Genomic DNA, 21,102 nt, shown 5'->3' with positions numbered 1-21,102 from the left:
TGAGAGAGAAAAATAGTCCAAGCATAAAACCAGTAGAACAACCTAAGTAGAACCTTATCTTTGTGTCATTGGAGAAGCACTTGTTATACTTTGAAGTTCAGCTTAATTTAAAAGAAAATGCTATTTCTCCAAGAACTCTTTCTCAGGCAATAGAAAATATTACTATCTACTGATTTAGAAGGAAGAAATGACATCTTTCTGATGGAAGAACATGATAATGTCCCCCTGCCATGTAGCTTGGAGTCATAGAGCACTATTTCTCGTGTACTGGTGCTTGATTTTCCTGATACTTGGGTAGATGAGCATAATCAATATGAATTATTGGAAAAGTAATTTCTCTTCAGTTGAATAAAGATTGGTTGAGTTGATGGGACCCTTTCCTCTTGCACAGAACTGCTCTATTTTAGATGTTTTTTCTGGCTGAGTTATTGCTGTCCCCACTTTTTCTTTTTTTAAATCCATTTATTACAACAGTTACAAGTCAATTATCTGCAATGATTTTCATATAAAATGTCTCATTTAAGGCTGAGCATCGCAAGGTTGAAGAATGACTTCCTGTAGAGAACCAGCAGCCAGCCATTATTGGTAGAGTGAGCTCTATGTGTTGCCACAGTGTCCATTTTTCAGAGATGATGATTAACAATAACATCTCCCAGCTACAGTCAAAGCCAGCATATATCAGGAAGTACAGAGAAATGGGTTAGCAGATGACAGTTAATAAAGGAAAATGGACAATCCTTTCTGGATTTTTTTGGACCAAGTTTCTTCTTTGCACAATTTTTCCATGTGGAAGAAGTTGCACAAAAACCACTGTGCACTGGATTCAGCTTCTATCTAGTTATTATACATGCATTTGCAGTTGCAAATGAAATTGCTGCCTCATTTTGAATCATAAGACAGTGCTTGCCTCATTTTTCCTGAAATCTAATAGTTTTAGAGATGTTCAAGTGATCTTAATTACCATTTGTTAATCACCCTTTTGTACACAGGATGAACAGGAACAATGAATTACAAGGCAACATGCAGTCCATTTTTTGGTTTAGTGGTTTAATTTCTTTTTACAAGTTTGTATAGCATTATTTACAGAAGACTCCACAGAAGATCTGTTCTTTCATAATCATTCCACAAATTTCAGTTCCATGTTCCATTATCACTCCACAACTATTAGTACATATTCAAGAAGAAGATCTGAAGGATATTGCTAACTATTTGATCAGAAAGAAAAATGTTGCTCCCCAATGTAGTTCTGGTATTTACTTGAAAAACTTGAAAAACTATTTTTTCATTATCAGTTGTGCTGAGCTGCAATTAAATTCACACAGGTTTACTGCACCTTACAATTTTCTTGCTGTTGATCTTGCTTGTGTAGTGCTTGTTCATTTTGGGAATTTCTGGCTTTATGAATCATATGAGTCTCCCTAATATTGTCAGAGACAATATTTGTGGATTGCTTATATGGCCAAAGAGGTGACCTTGAAGAAGATTTCATTGGTGAAAAAGCTGTTCTTGCTTGGGAATGCTGTTCTTCGTTTATCTGTAACACAAATAAATGTTCTATTTTACTGGCAATGGTAAACTGTTAGCTTCCTGCAGTTGGTCAGAAGTCTCACAGCAAAAGAAAACTGTTGGGAATTTGGAAAAAAAAGTGCATACATATTAACAAAAAAATACGTGCTTTGGCAAAGAGGAGGACTGACTGGGAAATAATTCCCTCACGTAAGATAAAATCAGATTATTAGTGATTGCTTCTTATTTGCTGTAACCTTGACTGTGGCCAATGAGAGCATACAACAGGCTTATGCAATGCTGGCAGGTGATTAGTATGTAACTTCTTGGAGCCATGATTTCCTTTCTTTTTGTACTATTGAGCTGTTTCATTTTATGTTCACTTGTTTTTTCCTCCAACAAACATCCTTCATTTACTTCTAAACTTATAGAAAAACACAGATAAGTGACTGTGAATAAATAATAAATTCATTGGGATCACTTAATAAAACAATAATAAGAGACCTCCAGGCAATTCTTGTAAGCAGCAGCAAGTAGAATAACTGACACTGAAAAAACATGAATAAATGCCACAGATATACTCTCACAATACTATAGGGATTTCATAGTGCTATAGCTCAAAACAAATTGCAGTTCTCATCTGGCTGATCATTCTCATAAGCTCAAAGGCTATACATCCACTAATCTAATCTATAGAATGGAATACTTTGGGTTGGAAGGAGCTAGGAAGATCATCTAGTCCAACTCCCTTTGTATGGGACATCTTTCACTAGATGAGGTTGCTCAAAATCCCACCATCTCTGAGGCTCTTGCCTTTACTTTCTTCTGGTATCTTGCCAACACAGTAACAAAAAAATAATAGCTTTTTTTTTTTTAAATACAACAAAATAATAGTCATACTTTATGATTTCATATTTAGTTGTATGGCAGACTCCCCTGATTGCCATGAGAATGGGGTTTTTGTTTGTTTTACAAATGTGGCAAATTGGAAGAAGTTTATGCAGGTGTCAGGTAAAATAAGTATCAATATGTATATGTACTCTCAAATTCTGGTTGCTCAGTTTTAAGATAGTGTGGTTAACAATATGGAGGAAATATCAGACAACAGAAGATTTACTTCTATTCCGAAGCTGGAACGTTTTCTGTAATCTGCAAAGCATTTGCATTAGCTTGGAAAGAATGCCTTATTCTGATGTGCTGTGAAACATGTAGCAGTGTGCCACGTTACTGAAAACACTTCTAAGTTAATTTAAACTTTACTAAACCTTCTCTTTCACTAATGAAATCATCCTTCAGAATGTAACTCAGTATTATTTATTTTGGTAACCTCAAACTCTGGTAATCGCTAACATGAAATTCGTTTCTTATCATTTAAGTGTTCTCTATTTACACGTTTAACACACTCTCAAATATCTGCAATTACTTTATAACTTTTTAGAAAGTGGAATTTCAAGAAAAGTTAGCAGAAAAATTTAATCCTCAGCCCTGACTTGTAGAGGTTGTTATGCTGTTCACTTTTTTTTCTGAAACCTAAAAAACTGTACTCCAAAGATTATCTGTTCTTTAATACTAAACAAAAGAAATAAAAAAAATCTATCTGTATTTCATTTACATTTCCAAGTAGATTTCCCTATGAAGTCACAAATTACATCATGGGAACAACTTGCAGGTTACTAATGTGGTCTAGCCTATGTTTTAGCTAATCAGTATTTATGATCTCACCTTCACTTCCCTGCTGAGAAATTTAAATAATTAGATACACTCAAAGAGATTTCAGCAAGATGAATAAGCTTAGTGAACATAATGGCTTTCATGCACAGATACATTTTTTAAAAGTTACCTTTTGTGATTTGCTGCCACCAGGTGTCGAATAGGAGTGCTCACCAAGATGATCCCATCTTCCTGTTTGTACATCTTGTGTAGGAATGGGCAAGTTCTCACTTTGGGAAGCCAGATGAGGACTGGTCCATAGATTGAGGGTGGTTCTACGTAAAATATAAGGGCTAACCCTTTCAGTGGGGATATCAGCAAAACCTGGAATAAAGAGAGTTTCTATTAAATACATGTTTTACATTAAATATAGGTTAGCTAAATAACCTACACTTTTTCCTCAAATGAATGGATCTTTCTTTTTCCCCACCATGGGAATTAAAGCAGCTGATGAAAATAAATAATTTGTCCTATTGAAAATCCAGAAGATTACTGAATTGCTCTTCTGTATTCCAAATTTCATACACAAGTCCTGAAAACAATAGGCAAGATACAAAAGTAATTCTACAGCAAAGCTTTTCAGAAAAGTATTGGGTCTTTTTTTTTTCCCCCCCTCTAAATAGGCACGTCATCATCTGGAGATGAGTTTCATCCCGAAAACACATGTACTGTTTTTACCAGCATTTAGTCAGAACACACTGTATCACAACATTCTTTATTTTTATGGTATACAGTTATAAATTCTTTATTTTAGAACTATATTATTACACATTCTCTGTTATCTTGCTATCCAGCCTAAAAGTCATACATTAACTGATGCATGTGTCCTCAGAGCAGGTATATTTACATAAAAATAATAATGCTGGTAAGAAAATGAATTGCAAATACTGTATCAGCTTAGAAGTCCTGATTTCCGGGAGTGACTACCGAAGCTGAGGTGACTTTACAGTTTGTCTTATGATTACCATTGCATTTCTTAGAAAAAGGTACTTAATAAGCAGTTCAACATACAATATATTTTTTAATCCCTAATTTGTGCATTCTACTCAGGTAATGGTTTGATAATGCAAACCATTATATAAATATCAGGCCACCTAATTCCACCTTGTTAATAGTAGAATGAAACAGAATCCTCAGGAAGTTGTTAAGGTACCACTGCTGAAAGTTGGCAACAGTTTTGACTTGAGAGATTTTAAATCATTCACTGCAGAGCCAGGTGGAATCTGCTGTGCCCCGCATGGGGCAGCAGCAACCCACAGCCCCACCACCAAATGCCTGCCAGCCAAATCCCATGCAGCTATTAACCACCTCCAAAGCTATTAACTCCACCAAAGGAGTAATAGAGAAGAAGCTACAAAGGGAACAAATGTGACTCCATCCCAGCACATATTCTAGGATTCCCTCTTTATAGCCTTTTAAGATTAGATTCATTCTACATCTATTCCTCTGTAAGTTTTGATTACTTCAAAGAACATTTTTAAATGACTAGAGCAAGCCATGTTCCTGCAAAATCTTGCTGCTGTTAATATATGATGTTTACCATCTAACACATATCACCAGAGAGTACAAAATTGCAACTGTCAGATTAGTTAACTCTATAATTAATTTGTCATTTATAAAACCAATGTAAATGTATTATGATGGTCTAAAAACAAGAGTTCTACAAATGCTAAATCTGCATTAAACTGTCACAACTTCCATTGGTGACGCTAATGGAAGATGAAAGTAGTCAAAAATGTTTAGCACTATCACCTTGTTACCAAAGAGCAAAACCAATTCAGAAAAACAAAAAGAGCAAAGAACACCCATCATGTTCAGAGAATATTTGACTGTATATAAAAAAAAGTTATAAATACCTCTTTTAACTACTTCTGGAAGCCCATCTGGCTCATAGTCTGAGTTCTCCTGATTCTCCAAGTTTTGACAGATATCATCCTTCCTCTTTTTTTTTGAACTAGTCTCTGGCAAAGGAGATCTTGGTTCTCCACTTTCCTTCCTGGTGTCTTCACATCTTTGTCTTTTAGTAGAAGGCTTAGTGGTATCTTCATCCGATCTCATCTCTTTGTCAGACTGACTGCACACTGTTGATGAGTTACCTGAATTCAGCAAAGAGCTGCTGACAGCATCACTTGTTTGCTGTTTCAGCTGACCATTCAACAAAGTGACTTGCATTTTTAGCATCTCATTTGCTTCCTCAAGTTTATAGTATTTAACAATTAGAGAGCAGTATTTCTCCAAGTTCTCATTTGCCTCTCTGGTTTTCACTTCCACAGCTTCCTGTAATTCTTCCAGTTCTAATTTAATTACTTCTGTAACGGCATTCTCATCAGTACCTTTCAAAATAAAGTGTCTTTGTTCATATAAATGAAGTTTTTTTTTAAAAAAGCAGATACAAGAATGTATAATACAATTGTCCCACATCTTTTGATTAATTACATATATTCTACAACTGTGCAACCACAAGAAATAAGTGACAGTATATAACAAAATCAGTCATATTTTACGCGTAGTAGAATATTTGCTGAAGAGAAAACAAACAAAAATTCCAAAAGAAACCTAGATCAGTGCATAGGCAAACATTTTTTCTGTCCTTTTGTAACTTCAGAACACAACTTTTAAATTTAAGTTTAAAAATCATGTTCTATATCAGTGCTGCATATGCAAATTAGCACTTTAGGGAAAAAGTTTACAAATTAACACAACTATAAAAGCATTAAGACTACATCTAGCTTTAATTACCTTCTTTTTCTGACACACTTAGATCTTTCTTCTTCAGTAGTTCTTCATAGTCAGCTAATTGTTTCTGCAACACTTCCTTTTCCTGTTCCATCTGCTTACAGGATTTAATCCACAGCTGCACTTCACTCTGGACAAATTCTTTTTCCTTATTTAGTTGAACTATAGCATTAATATTGTCAGCCTACAAATAAAAAATAGTTATTGCACCTGAAACATAACTCTTCTGTTTAAATATTACACTATTAACCTCAAGTGTTACGTGCTATTAGTTATGGACTATGGCTGTAACATAGATTTGCTTGCTTGTTTCTGTACAGTCTCCTTATAGCAGCTCTTTTATCACAAGAAAGTGGGAAGCACTCTTCTGAACAGATACATTTATGAGATTAACTCTGCAGAAAACTCTCCGACTAATATCATCTAATGACCTCGCATAATAAAGCGCTGCATTCCCAAGTGATACATTTCAAACCAATATTCTAAATGCTAAAGTTTACAGCATTCTCCTAGTTGGTCTTTTTTGCCTCTAATGTATCTCGTTGACCAGAGGCAAGATAACACAGACCTGGTTTGCACTCTGTCTTTCAGATATACTACTTTGAGCAGCATCAGATCTTCCTTTCCATCATCTTCCACTCTCCTGTGCTGCTCCTTGCTCATCTGGTCTGGCACCACACAGTAAGCACAGCTGGCAGCTTTGTATCACACAGTTACACTGCCCTGGGTACTATGTTTTGTCACTGGTACATATCCTGCAGTATTAAATCATCACACTGCTGGTGTTAAACAAATTAATTGACAATCAACACTACAGTGGAGGAAATAAATTTCGAGCAAGGTGAATGTGTTGCAATTCAACACTTAATTGCAAGGATGCTGAATAGATTATGAATCTTCAAGAGCCTTCTAGAGAGAGAATCTCATTTCAGAAGTAGAAGCAGGAATTTGGAGCCAGCAATCAATCACAGACAGAAGCAGGATAAGAAATGAAGATGAGAAATATGCAGAGGAAACTAATAAACAGGCATTCAGTTACATGGACAGTTAAACTTCACCTGTGCTAGTAGAAAGCCAACCAAAACTATTACCAAATTATCAATTGCACACAGTAAACAGAGCTCCTAATTTTAATGAGAATTGATAAACCCTCAAGAATTAAAGACTAATGCTTAAAACAGAATATCCTATCCTTAACACCATCCACAAACAGAAAACAGATGCACTGCAAAGTCACTCTGACCGTATTCTGACCATGTTATAACCAGTCGAAATTTTTAAAGTAAATAACAGACAGCTGTGTTTAGCATCACAAAGCAATTGTAGGTGTAGTATGAGTAACTCAATTTTTCTAACGTAGATCAATAGTAACAATATTTTCTCCATGCCCTGTGTTCTCATTAGAGAAACAAAGGTTGTATCAAAGACAAACCAAAGGTCTGCAGCAGTGGCTCCAGTTCCACATTCCCTTTAGCGCACTGTGCCTTTCGTCTCACATAGTCAGCACTGCTTGCATATTTTTTCTTACCTTAAGTTTTAGGAGCTCTCCTAAGGTCTGATTGGCTTCTTTAAGAGAATTATTTAATTCTTCTTTAGTTGACTTCAGATGCTCAATCTCCAATTTTTGTGAGCTGATGAAGTGTTCTAATGAATTCATCTTTTCTTGACAGGCCTCAATTTGTATTTCATTCTAGAGGAAAAAAAACATGCCTAATTACCATGATGCTAAAAAGGACATCCAGTTATATTTTGAAGAGACACATAAAAGCATATCATTGTCAACAGGAATTTCATAGCAAGTTTGCTTGGTGCACTTTGAGGAGTTTAAAACTGGAAGGCTAATTTGTCTCAAGTATAAATACATTTTGTATACCTGCGTCTTGCCTTTAAGAAGTCTGCAGTTTGAAAGCCCTTATATAGGGCTTAGACGTTTGTCTCCTCCATAGAAAAAAGATGCCTCTTAGTATACAACATAGCTAAATCTACTGCATTTCCAACAAATGTGTCATTATAGTCTCCAGGAGATAACTTTTCCTCACCATACCTGCCAAAACAAATGATTTCCCAGACTAAAATACACTGCTCTTCTCCCTTCTTCAAGAGCACTGTCCCAGCTAAGTTACATGTATGTCTACACAGACACACACACACACACACTTAACAGTTACTGAATTTTGAGGTAAAGATCACCTTTTACAGTTTTCTATATGAAACAAAAAGGTAAAATAAATGGAAAAAAAAAAAAACTTAATGAGCTCTGAGGTAAGCGTATATAGTTTGGAAATACTGTTACCATAGTTCTTTTGCAATACAATCAGGAAAAATTTGTAAAACATCTATAATTTAATTAAAAATTTTAATTAAAAGCCTTATAGCATCTATCTTCCCGTTTCCTGATTTACCTTTCTGTTTGCTTCCCTTAAAGCATTCTGGTGCTCTCTCTCTGTTTGAAGCAGTTTGTCTTGGTACTCTGATATTTCTCTTTTCATTATATTTTCTTTTTCTTGTAGTTCTTTCTGGACTGCCACCAAACTCTTTGTCAGTTCATGTTTTTCTGACACAACTAAATGCAGCTCAATCTAAAAACAGCAAAAGCACACTATTAGTGTTTAGAATTTTATAATTGGAGGATCAGTTAACGCGTTAAATTATTTGACTTTGTATCTGAAACTTCCAAAGACAACTTACTAAGACAAATTTTACAGCGGCTAAACACACTGTAACCAAAGAAGAGAAAAATCTGAGCACAAAGAGACAAGATGGAAGGCAAAGGAAAGTCTTTACAAAATAAAAACTACAGCCTGAGGGGTAGGTACACTACGTGTAACTGCCAACACTTAAATTAAGCAGCACAGCCAAAACCAAAGCTTAACCTCTGCTTAAGACATAAACATATGACTGCTTCTCCAGAGTGACTTGAAACACTAAGGGTCATCTCTCACCCTATCAAAGTTAACAAAGCTTTCTAAGTATTTTCATGTTGATTTACTTTCATGGCAGTACTTTTTGGACACCTGTCCTAAAGGAAAATTTGTTTCCATACAGGGTTACTGAAAGTTGCAGAAATTTCAGTTCTTCTTCCATCCAACACCCTCAGCACCAGAACAGAACTAAGTCCTTGGTTATAAAATTTTGTCCATATCATTAGTAGGTCAGAAGGTCACTTAAGCTCATTTATAAACATGTAATATTGTTCACAAATAAACAAGACTTAGTCATCACCCTGGTAAAAAAACAGCCTGAGTATTAAATAGGAACATCTTAAACACTCATAATCTGCTTCTCCCTTGACTCTTCCTTGAAAATAATTTGTTCTTTAAAACAAGCTTGAGAAATGTGACAATTTTTAATCTAACATCCTCAGCCTAATGATTGAATGCCTGCAGTAGAGAACTCTTAGCAGCAAAAGATTTTCAGATAGCCAATTGTGGCATTTACACTACGAAAACAATTCAATTCCTTTAACAGAAAGAAAAGGGGGAAAAGTTTTAACTAATCATCATTCCATTTCAGAATGGAACCTTATATATACAGAACTTGGAAGCAAGAACCTGAAATAATAGGTCATTAGCAGAGTCCCTTGAACAACCTCCATGCATTCTTAATGATAGTAAGCCTGGCCTTGAACACAGATATACTACACATGCAGTAACTAACTTTGTTCTGTTCTGAATGTTCTTGAAGGAGTTGTATTTGTTCAGCAAGCTTCTTCCTCTCCGTAGTAAATTCTTCCTGTAATTTGGAAATTGCCTGTTCAGCATCACTTAGCTTGACTTCCAGCTCGATACAATTTTCAGTCTGCTCATTCACCTGAAATTAAATTTTCCATCATTATTTGTATTAAGTGCTATGATCTCTGAAGAATTTTCTTGCATAAATATAAGCAATTCTAAAGATGAGTTAATTTACTCCCCTCGCTGGCCCAACTCCAAGCACGAGTTACTACAGGCTAATGCCATCCTGACACAGCATTTGTCCAACTGGTGTTTCACTTTCCATTGAGCTCTTCAGGTACTTATTCTTAATATAAAAACCTCATTCACCTAAAATTTGCCTTTCCTCCTTTTCTTCTACAGGAAAGAGGAAAACATCCTGCATTATTAGATTACTTGAACCTGAACTTCTATGTCTACTTTCAAGCAATCTTTTCATTCACTGCACACAAAAAATCATCCTGCTTTCCAGCTCTAACTACAGTGCAAATGTGTGATTGCATTGAGAACATAACTTCAAAAATAGGCTGCTTCCTGTAAAAGTCTGAAGTTAATGTTATTTTAACATACAATTTATTAAGGAAGTGGTAAGCCCAGAGGACACTTTATCCTTTTGTTCTTTAAAAGGGAACTCAACCCTCCTAGAAATGGTATTACCTTTTTACATAAAGCAGTCTTTTCACAAAGTGCAGATTCCAGCTCCTTCTCAAGGTCATTATAGGACACTTTTAGAATATGCAGGATATCCGGAAAGGTTCCATTATCAGAAAAAGGTTGTGCCTTCAGCTTCAACTCAACAATTAAATCCAGCATCTTTTGTTTTTCCTGGTGCCAGCGTTCATGCTCATGTTCCATGCGTGTCAACTGTGAAGACAGTTCCTCTGATTCTTTTATCTGCTGTTGAAAAGCATGATTTTCCTGTATGTTTTCTTCAAGCTTCTGTTTATATTCCATAACTTCTTGAGCAAGTAATTCCCTTGTGTGACCCAACTCTATATTTTCATTTTTTAATTCCTGACACTCCTGTAATAGCATTGTTTTATCTTGCTCAAGACAAGCCACCTGATTAATCAAAACTTGTTCTTTCGCTCTAGCAACTGCTTCCTCCTTGGAAACAAACTCTAATTTCTCACTCATACCTCTGAGTTCAGTTTTCAACAGTAACACAGCATTTTCAAACTCATCCTTGATTTGCATCTTTTCTTTCTCCTTCTCTTCTATAAGTTTTGCTGCAGTCAAATTTGAAGACTCCAGTTCAAGGATCCTTTCTTGCTTATCTTTTGAATCTTTAGCCAAACACTCTTTTTGTGAGGTGAGATCATTGATTTGTGACTGAAGACATTTCAACTTTTCAGCCATCTCTTCCTTCTCTGCTGTTAATGTCTCTGCCTCTGCTTTTGCAGTCTCCAGTCGAACAACTGCATCTTCTAGATTTTCCTCTGACATCTCCAATTCTCTTTCAAGCCTCTCTACTTTATCCAAAAGAGCATCAGATTTCCTTTCGTTCTCTTTCAGCTTTTCAGCAATGTAGTGTTTTTTTCTCTCATCAGATTCAATTTTTATTTTCAGCTTCTCCATTCCTTCTCGCATTTGATTTACTTCTTTCTGTGCTGAGTTCAGTCCAGCAGCAAGTTCACGTTTTTCTGTTATCAAGCCATCCAAATACCTGGAAAGCTTTGAATTTTCAATTTCCAATGCACTCAGTTTAGTCTGCATCATTTCAGAGTCTCTCATAAGCACTGTTTTCTCCTTGTTCAAATCTGCCACTTGGTTTTGGAGTTTTTCTTCTTCCAACCTGAAAGACAATGCATCCTTTTCTAAACTCTGCAGCTTTTGTAGAAGGTGATCCTTCTCATCTGATAGTTCACCTGTATCAGACTTCTCAGTCTCAAGCAGATTTGTTTGTATCTTTACTTCACTCTCTAATCTTCTAATGATTTCGGCAGAATCCTCCTTATTTATTTCTAACTCTTTTAATTTCTGATATTCTTGATCTAGTTCTTTTTTGTTTCCAGACAGAACACAATGTACTTGACCAATATGATTTCTCTCAGCTGCGACTGGAACATGCTGTTCTTGAAGGCTAGGAATAGTTTTCAGGTTAACTTCCCTGTCCTCTTCTAACTGCTGACACTTTGCCCAAAGAATTTCAGCATTACCCTCTACAAACAAAGCATGCATCTCCATATTAACTTGCTCAGATTTTGTTTGCCTCTGCTCATTTTCAGCTCCAAGAAATAGATCATGACAGTCTCCCTTGATCACTTCAATATCATCCAGTGCGTTGATTGTATTAGACAAACTAATTTTATTTATATTGTGCTTAGAACTTATTTTCTCAGGTTCTTTTTCTGAAGACACTACTCCATGAGATAATTGCTGTTTATTGACAGAAACTGATTCCAGGTTTTCCTTTGTGCCACTGTTTTCTTCCTTTTCTACAGCAGTTTCTTTCAATTCTGCCAGAGCTGAGCTCTCCAGAGTTAACTGTGCATTCTGAAGGCCCTCCTGTGAGTTTAATTCCTTGACTTCCATGAGAAAATCAACATTTTTATGGCCTTCTGTTGCACAGACCAGTTTTGAATCTTCAACAGTTTTTTGTTTTATCTCTTCTTGATGATTTTCAGTGCTTATTTCATTTTCAAAGAAATCCTCTGAACTTAAAAATATTCTACTATTAGAAAATGACAGTGCGCTGTCGTGATATGAAGAGCTGGCATTTTTACTTGACATATTTGTACATTCTTCTCCTCTGTGAAACTTGTCAGAATAAGCTTCTACTAGTTTTGCTTCAGTGGTCTCAGTAGTATTTTCATGCACAGCCGTCTCTCCTACAGCCATTTTCTCCAAGGGAATGAGTTTTGGTTTGTTGTTTCCCAGTGCTGGAGTTCCAACAGGCACTCCCAGTTGATAAAGACCATTGTTTTCTTGCTGAGTGGCCTGCAAAATTAAAGAATCATATTAAAAAAAAAAAAAAAGTATGCATGTAACCAAAAAAAAAAAAAGGGAAAGTGAGTCTTAAAAATTTTCTTAAGCCATAAGAAAACTGAGAATCTGCTTTCCTATGGGAAGAATTTACAAATTTACACTTATGAATATACATATATTTGGCTGAAAAGTTTTAGTGGTTTTGAGGAGGAAACTTCACCCTAGTTTAATGAAGAACGAAATGCAAAGATGTCAACAAAAATGCAAACATTCCTCAATATTTTGGAAAACAAATATCCAGCTGACACAGTAAAAATTAGTATCACTTATGGGAGAATTGTTTCACATTCACCATCTATTAGACACCAGAAAAACTTTAAGAGGGACAAGGCCCAAATCAAATAATCTCTCAGTTACCAGAGATGGGTTTACATTTGGTGCTATCTCATATTCTCATTTGAAAAATAAAAATGATTGACTCTGAAAACTGAGGACTTGAAAAAAAATTGTAACAGAAGGGAGGACTTGAATGATCTGTACACCAGGTATTCCATCTTGAAAGAGCTCCAGCTGTGTACGTTGAAGAGCTGTATCTCTTTCTTTAGGTGGCTGTGTATCAGTGTAGATACTCTAACTGCTACTCATGAGCGACACATACAACTGAAATATTTTTTTTTTTGTAAGGAACAGTTACTCAGTGTTGTACAGCTGGCCAAAATGGAAATCTTCAAAATGCTCTGACTGTGAGAGTAGTGTTAAACTGCCAGTTCCAGGCCCGCATTGGTTAGTTGCTGGAGGCTATTCGTACAGGATTTAACAGCCAAACTAGAATTCTCCCAGGCAGGAGATGTACTTTTTAGACCTACTTTTAGGGTGAATTAGCAAAATACAGTTGTGTGCACAAATTGAAATGGTTCTCCTCCATTCTGAATGTTCTGCCACACACAAGACTCTTTACAAAGACCAGTAAAATCTAGCTCATTGGTTTCATGCCATCTTCTGAAAGATGTACTGAAAGAAGGGACAGCACTGACTTCCAAAATTCTCATTCTCTTACTTATATTGAAGGAAGTTGAATGGAAAAATATCTGTTCTGCTACCAGCTAGTTCTGGTTGGCTGTTGAGGTTATTAAAGGGAACTAGAGGTGCGAAAGCAGTCCTACTTTGCTTGATATGGTCACATGGAAGAACATGAAAAGTACAGGCATCTTCAACAGGATGTATTAAATCAGGAAAGATCTACACTTGTAAACAGATGGTACAGATGCATACAGCACACTCGCATCAGCTAGCGCTGCAGAATCCACACTGACGTGGGCTTGAAGAAAGAAGCACAATGTACTACACAATGCTAACAGACAAGAGCTGCTGATTTTGTCGTTTCTCATGATTACCTGTGATGCAAGACAAAACTGAAGACACAGATTATTGTTCTACTTTCTCTAAACAGTACCACTTCTGTGGATACAACTTCAAACATATTTCATTTTTAATATGTAAAATCCAAATTTGGCTTTACCACAAATGAAGGTTTACAAAAAGCCTTGTAATTACTTACGTTTTCAGTATCAATGCACAGCAGTGAGAGAGAACCTGAATTGAGGACTTGTAGTTGGAGACTTGCTGTTTTAAGGTCAAAAGACAGATTCTCAGTTTTTCCTTCTTCTGCCAATTTGCACTCCATCTCTGTAGTCAGGTAATTCAGTTCCTGCTGCCATTCTCTCTTATCAGACAGATTTTGTAGTTTATCTATTTCTTTTCTCTCAGAAAGCATAATATTTTTCATCTCCTGTATTTCCTCAGTTTTCATATTTTCTTGAATATGAAGTTGATTTTGGAGCACCTTGATGACCTTCTCATATACCTGACATAACATTTCAAGTTCTTTGATTCTGCCCTCAGGATTAGATTTGTTAGGAGTACTACTCCTGAACTCTTTAACAGAGTTCAATATGTGGCCACTACGACCACTTTCATTCAAAACTTTAGCTGCATCTTCTGAAATTCCTTCCACAGAACTTTTCAGATGATTAATTTCCTCTGTCCATATGCACACACCACCATTACAAGAATTATCAACCTTACTTACTTCTGAGAAAGTGACATCCAATAAAGAGTCTGTAGACTTAGTTTCATCTAACTTAGACTGTGTCTCATTTTGGCTAGAAGACAGTGGCATTTTCAGAGAATCTATATGAAAACTGCTCATACTCGCTGACAATGCAGAATTTTCTGCCTTCAGTATTTTAACACAAGACTGTAGCTCCGTTATCTTTGATGCCATACTACAGTGTTGTTCATACAATCTTACATGCTCGCTCTGGAAAGAGAAAAGCTTCTCTTTTATTTCCGCAAAGCAAATTTTAACTTCTTCACTGGACAATTTCAAGTCTTCATAGTCAGAACTGGATCCAGTACTACGTTCTTTAAATCCAAATATTTCCTTATTGCCACAATCCATTTTCAAATCGCTGTTCTCACTTTCATTCATAAGTTCATCTTGAAAAGCAGCTTTCTCAGTTCGTAAATTTGTATTGATTATGTTCTCTTTCTCCTCTGCCACTTTATTAATATCTGTGGTGCCATCAGTTTTTGAATCTTTAAATGCGGAAACAAATGCTGTGTTCTCATTCTGCAATCTCTCACAGATTTTCTCCAGTTCACTCAGTTTGTTTGTTATTACCTGCAAAGAGGATGACAAGACCAACTCATCCATTTCTCTTATGCCACAATTGTGAGAAACATCATCATCATTATCCTCCAACCGGCTATCTTCACTCGGGAATCTCAGCTGAGAATATGAAGCTTTCAATTCTTTAATAGACAGCAGCTCTTGCTGCAGTGTCTCTTTCTCCCTCGCACTTTTCTCAAGTTCTGTTTCCATCTTTTTTAAAGCAGTCTTCAGTTGCATCACTTCTAACCTGTAGTTCTCCAGGGAGATCCCTCTGTCCTCCAAGTCCATTTGAAGAAGCTCAAGATTAAATTGGTATTTATTCAATTCTATATCCTTCTCTTCCATGGTCTTCCTCAACTGGCCTGAACAGAGCCTTCTTTCACAAGTAGAGTCATACGCTAGAGGTTCACTTTTTGTTTCTAGTTCCTCCACCAATTGTTCCCTGTCTTGGATACACATAGTACTATGTTGCTCTTGAATTGCATTTTGTGTTGCCTTGACATTTGACATTTCCTGATTTAAACAGTCAAGCTCAGAAGAGGGCACTTGTTCAGTGTCAGAAAAACCTGACTGCAGTTGCTGAAGTTCTTGAATCAGATTCTTTTTTATTTCTTCTGAGGCTATTAGCTTATATAATATATCTTTATTTTCATTAAGTACCAATTTCTCTTCTTGTTCTAATTCTGCTTTCTTTTCCTCAAATACAACAGTCTGTTCTCTCAGAATGCTCATCACATTTACATTTTCTTCTTCCACCAGTTTATACCGTGCTTGCAAAGCCTTCAGCTCTCTTGAGATTTCTTCAGCTCTTGCTTCCATACATTGTTTTTCCTCCTTGTGTTTTCTGGACATTTCAGAAATTATTTCTTCTTTTTCCTTTAAACTATTAGAAATATTTCTATTTTCTTCCAGTAAAGTTATTTGGCTTTGTTCTAAATCTCTCCTTAAATCCTTAAGGGTTGCATTTTCTTCAGTAAGTTCCTCAATTTCTTTGCTATATGAACAAATCAGTGAAGACATGTCCTTCTTCTCTGAACCCCATGTCTCAGACATCAGTGTCAGCTGTCTCACCGAATCCTCAAGGAGTTTATTATTGACCTTTAAATCCTGAAGCTCTGTTTGTTGGTTTTTCAGTCTTCCTCTCAGAGATTGAAGTTCCATGTCCTTTTCCTCAATAATAGTGACTGTTTTTCTAATAGATTTCTGATGTGCCGAAATATCTGCTTTAGAGTTACTAAAGTACTGGTTAGTTTCTGTTACAAAGCTTTCATGCCTCTGTTTTACATCACATAATCTTTCATCTGTTTCATTCTCAGTTTGCAGTAAGTCTTCATCCTGGTGCTGTTGATCTGAATTCGGCTGCTTTTGAGCCACTGGGGAAATCTCAAGAGAAGAGATCTGATCCTGTAAGACCATCAGATCTTTCATTTTTTCTGTTCCTAGCATTGCTCTTGCACATCCATGATCCTTGGCAACAGGCTTATTTGCTGCTAGTTGCTTATTATCTAAAGCAGTTTCTTCCTGACCACCGTGTAAGTCACCTTCTCTATTTTCTGTCATTTCTGAAGTATCTTTTGCTTTCACAAGACAGCAAATTTTTTCATATTCACCAAGCAGTTCATGATAATATTGCTCCCTTTGCAATCCTTCACTTGTTAGTAGTTGTATCTTTTCTTCTAGTTCACTAACCTGGTTGGTAAGCTGTAATATTTTACAGGACATATTCTCTATGTCTTTACAGTACTTTTTATCAGAACATTCTGCTTCTTGTCGAAGTTCATCACAAACTTTTTTCTGTTCTTCTAATTCTGCACTTCTACATCCTAGCATGTCTCTGAGCTCTTTGATTTCTGTGTTCTTCCTGTCTCTGTCAGTTTCCATTATTTTGAATTTCTCACTGTGTTCACGATTTTCAATTTGCTGGCTTTGAAGGGAACTCTCCAAGTCACTAATATGAATCAGCATATCTTCCTTTTCCAACTTAAGTTTATTTATAACATGATCATTTTCATTTCTCCATTCAGAAAAAGCATTTGTTTCTTTCTTTAATTCTTCACATTCTTTCTGCTTAAATGCAAGGAGTCTCTGCAAAGCTTCCAACTCCTCCTCCATTTTACTTATTTTACAGTTTTGTTCTTTAATATGATTTTCTTTCTCCTTGAGCAGATTTTCAGTAGAATATTGCTGCTTTTCCATGTCAGCTAAGGCTAGTTTCAGTTTCTCCAAGGAAAGAGTGCTCTCTTGCTCCATAATTTTCTCTTCTAGTAACTTCAGCTCTGCTTCCTGAGAAGCATTCTTACCTGCAACAGAGAACACTGTCAGAACTTTGCTAGACACTATTGGCCAATTTAATAGTTTTGTAACTGAAAAATGACCACTTACTGTTTTTAATTATTCTAGTGTAGTGTATTACTGTTATATTGCCTCACTGGAAAAAAAAAAAGATTATCCATATCTCTTCAGACAGACACTGTATACTCATAGACTTTGTCCACTTCCAGTTCTACAGCCTGATACAAGTCTGTGCTACAGTCTAGTCAGTTACGTACTTGTCAGGTTATTATCTGTTGTTTCTGTGCCTCATTTTCACCATTTTTTTTAAATACCTGTAACATTCCAGATACATTCTCATGGATCCAGACCCATTCTCATGGATCAGGCTCCTACTCCTTTTCTGACAAAAAAAAATTAATTTTACAGTCATTTTTTAGATTGCCGTCGTGGGTACACTGCTTTGATAAGGAATACAGAATAGCAGAGAACAATGAAAAGGACACTACATTCTACTAGACAGCTGATAAAAGATGCAAATTGCCAGTCAGAAGCATCATTGCCTTGCAGGTGATAAATTTGGTGATTAATTCTCAGGAGAAAAGAATCAACTTCAAAAGCCTTCCTTTGAAATCTCACACGAAGTTTGAATCTGCACAGAAAGAAGTGGGAATCCATAGCCTTTCACCTGATTCTGCAGAACTATGAAGTATATTTTGTATTTCAACTTAGTTTCTGTAAAAATTTGTTCTTGATTAGGAACAATCACTGCAAGGAACACCCAAATATCAGTGCTTAGATAATGGGTTTTTTTCATTAAAGAATTCAAACACATAATAAGAAAATAAAGTTTCCTGGTTTAAATATACTCTATGAAATTCATCCTGCTGCTAAGGTCAGTGTGCTTCAGCTATTTTCAAAATTATATATCTTCAGAAATTGCATATGTTTAGACAAAAAAATTCATTTTCACATTAGTCAAGGTTAAGAATATCATCATAATCATATCCCATGGTAGAAATCTTTTTTCTTAAGTCACAATCAAACCTACAGTATTGCAGAAAACATGCATTGTTGAGAAAGTAACAAGGGACATGCAAATTTAAAAACATAACTCACTTTTCACCTCTTCTGCAAAATTCTGGCTCTGCTTCAGAGATTGCTTGACTGCTCCCAGTTCTTCTTCAAGCTGGTGGATTTCTCGCAGTTTTTTTTCATACTGTGCATCAAGAAGGTTTTTCTCCTTCTTCGTTTCCTAAAACAATATCAATAATGAACACATTTCATATACTTTAAGAAGTTCAAAGAACTTTACTCATTTAAGTCAGAAGGAAACTATTCCACTAAGTCGTCTCCAGGCAGCTGGTCTTGGGTTCCTAAGAGCTGCCTGAGAACATTTATTGAATGAGAGCTTAACTAGTTGCCAGCCTCTCAGGGATGCTGCCAGTTGACATTGTTAGGTACCCACTGTTTACATACAGCAAACAGCTCCACATAACTGCTCAAGCAGACAGGATGGAACATAACCTACAAAATCAGAGTTGATTAAGTAAGGCTGCTCTACCTGAAGAAACAAACCCCCTAAAATGGTATCAAAATCAGAAAGAAAATTGCAGATTAAATTTCACTTATCTCACATAGAGGCAACTTCTCATTAAACAACAAAAAAACCCATCACCATAGCAACAAAGCTCAGATTTTATTTAGAAGTGCTTACACTTTCAGAGGGTTGTTTTGCCATTAGGAGTACTTTCTTCCAAATAAACTGTTTAAAAATATATATGTAATCATCTGTACAATGCCATTGCACGTGGGAAATGAAACAAAAGTTCTTGTAGGGAAATGAATCCTTTTTCTCCAAACTCCTGTACTGCTGGACAACAGATGGCATGGCACTGCCAGGGCCCAATTGGAAACAGGTCGTCTATTATTCATCCATTTACTACTAGCAGATGGACAGCAATTCACAAAAGCCAAGCTCAAGAAACAGAAACGTCTGGATGAAAAATATTAAATGCTTGCTGGCATGGCAGGCTTGTTTTTGAAGCAACATAAATAAACCACCCTCAGAACATGATTAAAATTGTCACTGTCATAAACAGTTAACTTTCCTTTTACTCATAGCCCTCCCTACTCAGAGTTAAAAAAAAAAAAAAGTCACTAAATTTTCAAGGAACAAAGTTTTCTAGTTATCCCAACAATAATTTCTCAAGTTACAAGTTGCCAAAACACCCTGCATTCCAAGTGCTGCATGAAAATACAAGTACAGGAACTAAACATGCCTGTTTATTCGAAAACCTGGAGTGATCTATTTACAGAAGAACGGATAAGTTTAAGAAATTAAAACAGCTGAGAAGTCCAATTATTTTGATTTAGTGCAAAACATTTCCAATTAACAGCATTCAGCAAAGCCCAAGAAGCCACGATTTATCAAAGCATATGATAACAACTTTCCATTTGCATTTTCCAAAGCTATAAGAAATAAAATCAATTTGGTTTTGATCCAGTTAATGACTCTACTTCTATGATGTTTTACTAACTTTTTCCATTCTGCAACCATGATTTGAAAATAAAAATCAGAGAACTACACTAAGCTCCAGAAAATATACACACAGTACTACTGATCAGGAGAAACTCTTCAGTGGGCAGACTGAGCAGTACAGGGACAGACTGATCAACTTTTTCCATTAACAGCACAGGCTTGCTAGAACCATCAAAATGTAAACTATATCTTAATATGCCATAACTGCTGTACCACAGAGATATCATGATTGCAAAGCTTACTGGTCCTTAAATTAAACATACCTAGTCTGTCTCACAAGTGCATCTATTTTGCAATATTTTGAAATGTCAGTCTTACACAGTAAGGAGTAAATACAGCAGTGGATTAACCATCACAAAACAATGGTATTCTCCAAACAGAAGCTAGAACATTATTGCAAGATTCTATTCCTCTCTCTGCAGTAAATCCAAAGACAACACAATCTCATTGTCATTTTCTACTGCTATAAACAAGATCTACAGTCAACAGAACCTCCAGGACTTCAAAACAATTTGATGGTTTTGGTTTTTTTTTTGCATTACACTTAATTATGATTGAGGATGACAAGCCATGTCTTAAGGTTTGCGGCATGCACCATAATATCATATGCAAGTCAAGACAGAGAGAAAACTGCAGCATTACTGATTTCTTCAAGTATTACTACATCCCAAGATTCAGGTTCTTTCTAAATGTATCGCTCATGTTCTAAAACAATATCACTGTCACCAGCTGTTTAATTGTCTGCCCATGACAAACAAATACAAAGAAAAGCATGATTGCAGCTACAGACCAATAAGATGGATAAAAGATCAGTAGATAAAAACCAGCACTACAAGAACTTGCAGTAAAGAGAGTATCTCCACAAACTAAGATGTTCTCTGTCAGCAGGATCCCAAAGAAAAAAAAAAACACAAAACAAGCATCCTGTATCAAGCCTCACTTTATAATTTCAAAACAGGAAAAGGCATGTAATATATGCCTGTAATACTTGCTGTACATGATTTTTTTTTCCCCATTCTTTT

General features: G+C 35.9%; 1 protein-coding gene across 4 annotated transcripts in view; it reads right to left on the bottom strand.

The window, feature by feature from the left end:
• CENPF (centromere protein F) overlaps window positions 1-21,102 on the bottom strand; it is a 36,768-nt gene continuing 15,666 nt past the window's right edge. For all 4 annotated transcript variants that reach the window (XM_048936374.1, XM_048936375.1, XM_048936373.1 and 1 more), the window contains exons 11-20: window positions 18,658-18,793; window positions 14,152-17,567; window positions 10,323-12,605; window positions 9,610-9,762; window positions 8,355-8,531; window positions 7,481-7,642; window positions 5,956-6,136; window positions 5,073-5,549; window positions 3,347-3,540; window positions 1-1,534 (exon numbers count right to left, since the gene is read on the bottom strand). In XM_048936374.1, the coding sequence (XP_048792331.1) occupies window positions 1,325-1,534; window positions 3,347-3,540; window positions 5,073-5,549; window positions 5,956-6,136; window positions 7,481-7,642; window positions 8,355-8,531; window positions 9,610-9,762; window positions 10,323-12,605; window positions 14,152-17,567; window positions 18,658-18,793 (7,389 nt within the window). In that variant the 3' untranslated portion in view covers window positions 1-1,324. The remainder of the gene's footprint in view (window positions 1,535-3,346; window positions 3,541-5,072; window positions 5,550-5,955; window positions 6,137-7,480; window positions 7,643-8,354; window positions 8,532-9,609; window positions 9,763-10,322; window positions 12,606-14,151; window positions 17,568-18,657; window positions 18,794-21,102) is intronic.

Source organism: Lagopus muta, chromosome 2, assembly GCF_023343835.1.
Source record: "Lagopus muta isolate bLagMut1 chromosome 2, bLagMut1 primary, whole genome shotgun sequence".
NCBI lineage: Eukaryota > Metazoa > Chordata > Aves > Galliformes > Phasianidae > Lagopus > Lagopus muta.
This window is presented reverse-complemented; position numbering and strand designations above follow the sequence as displayed.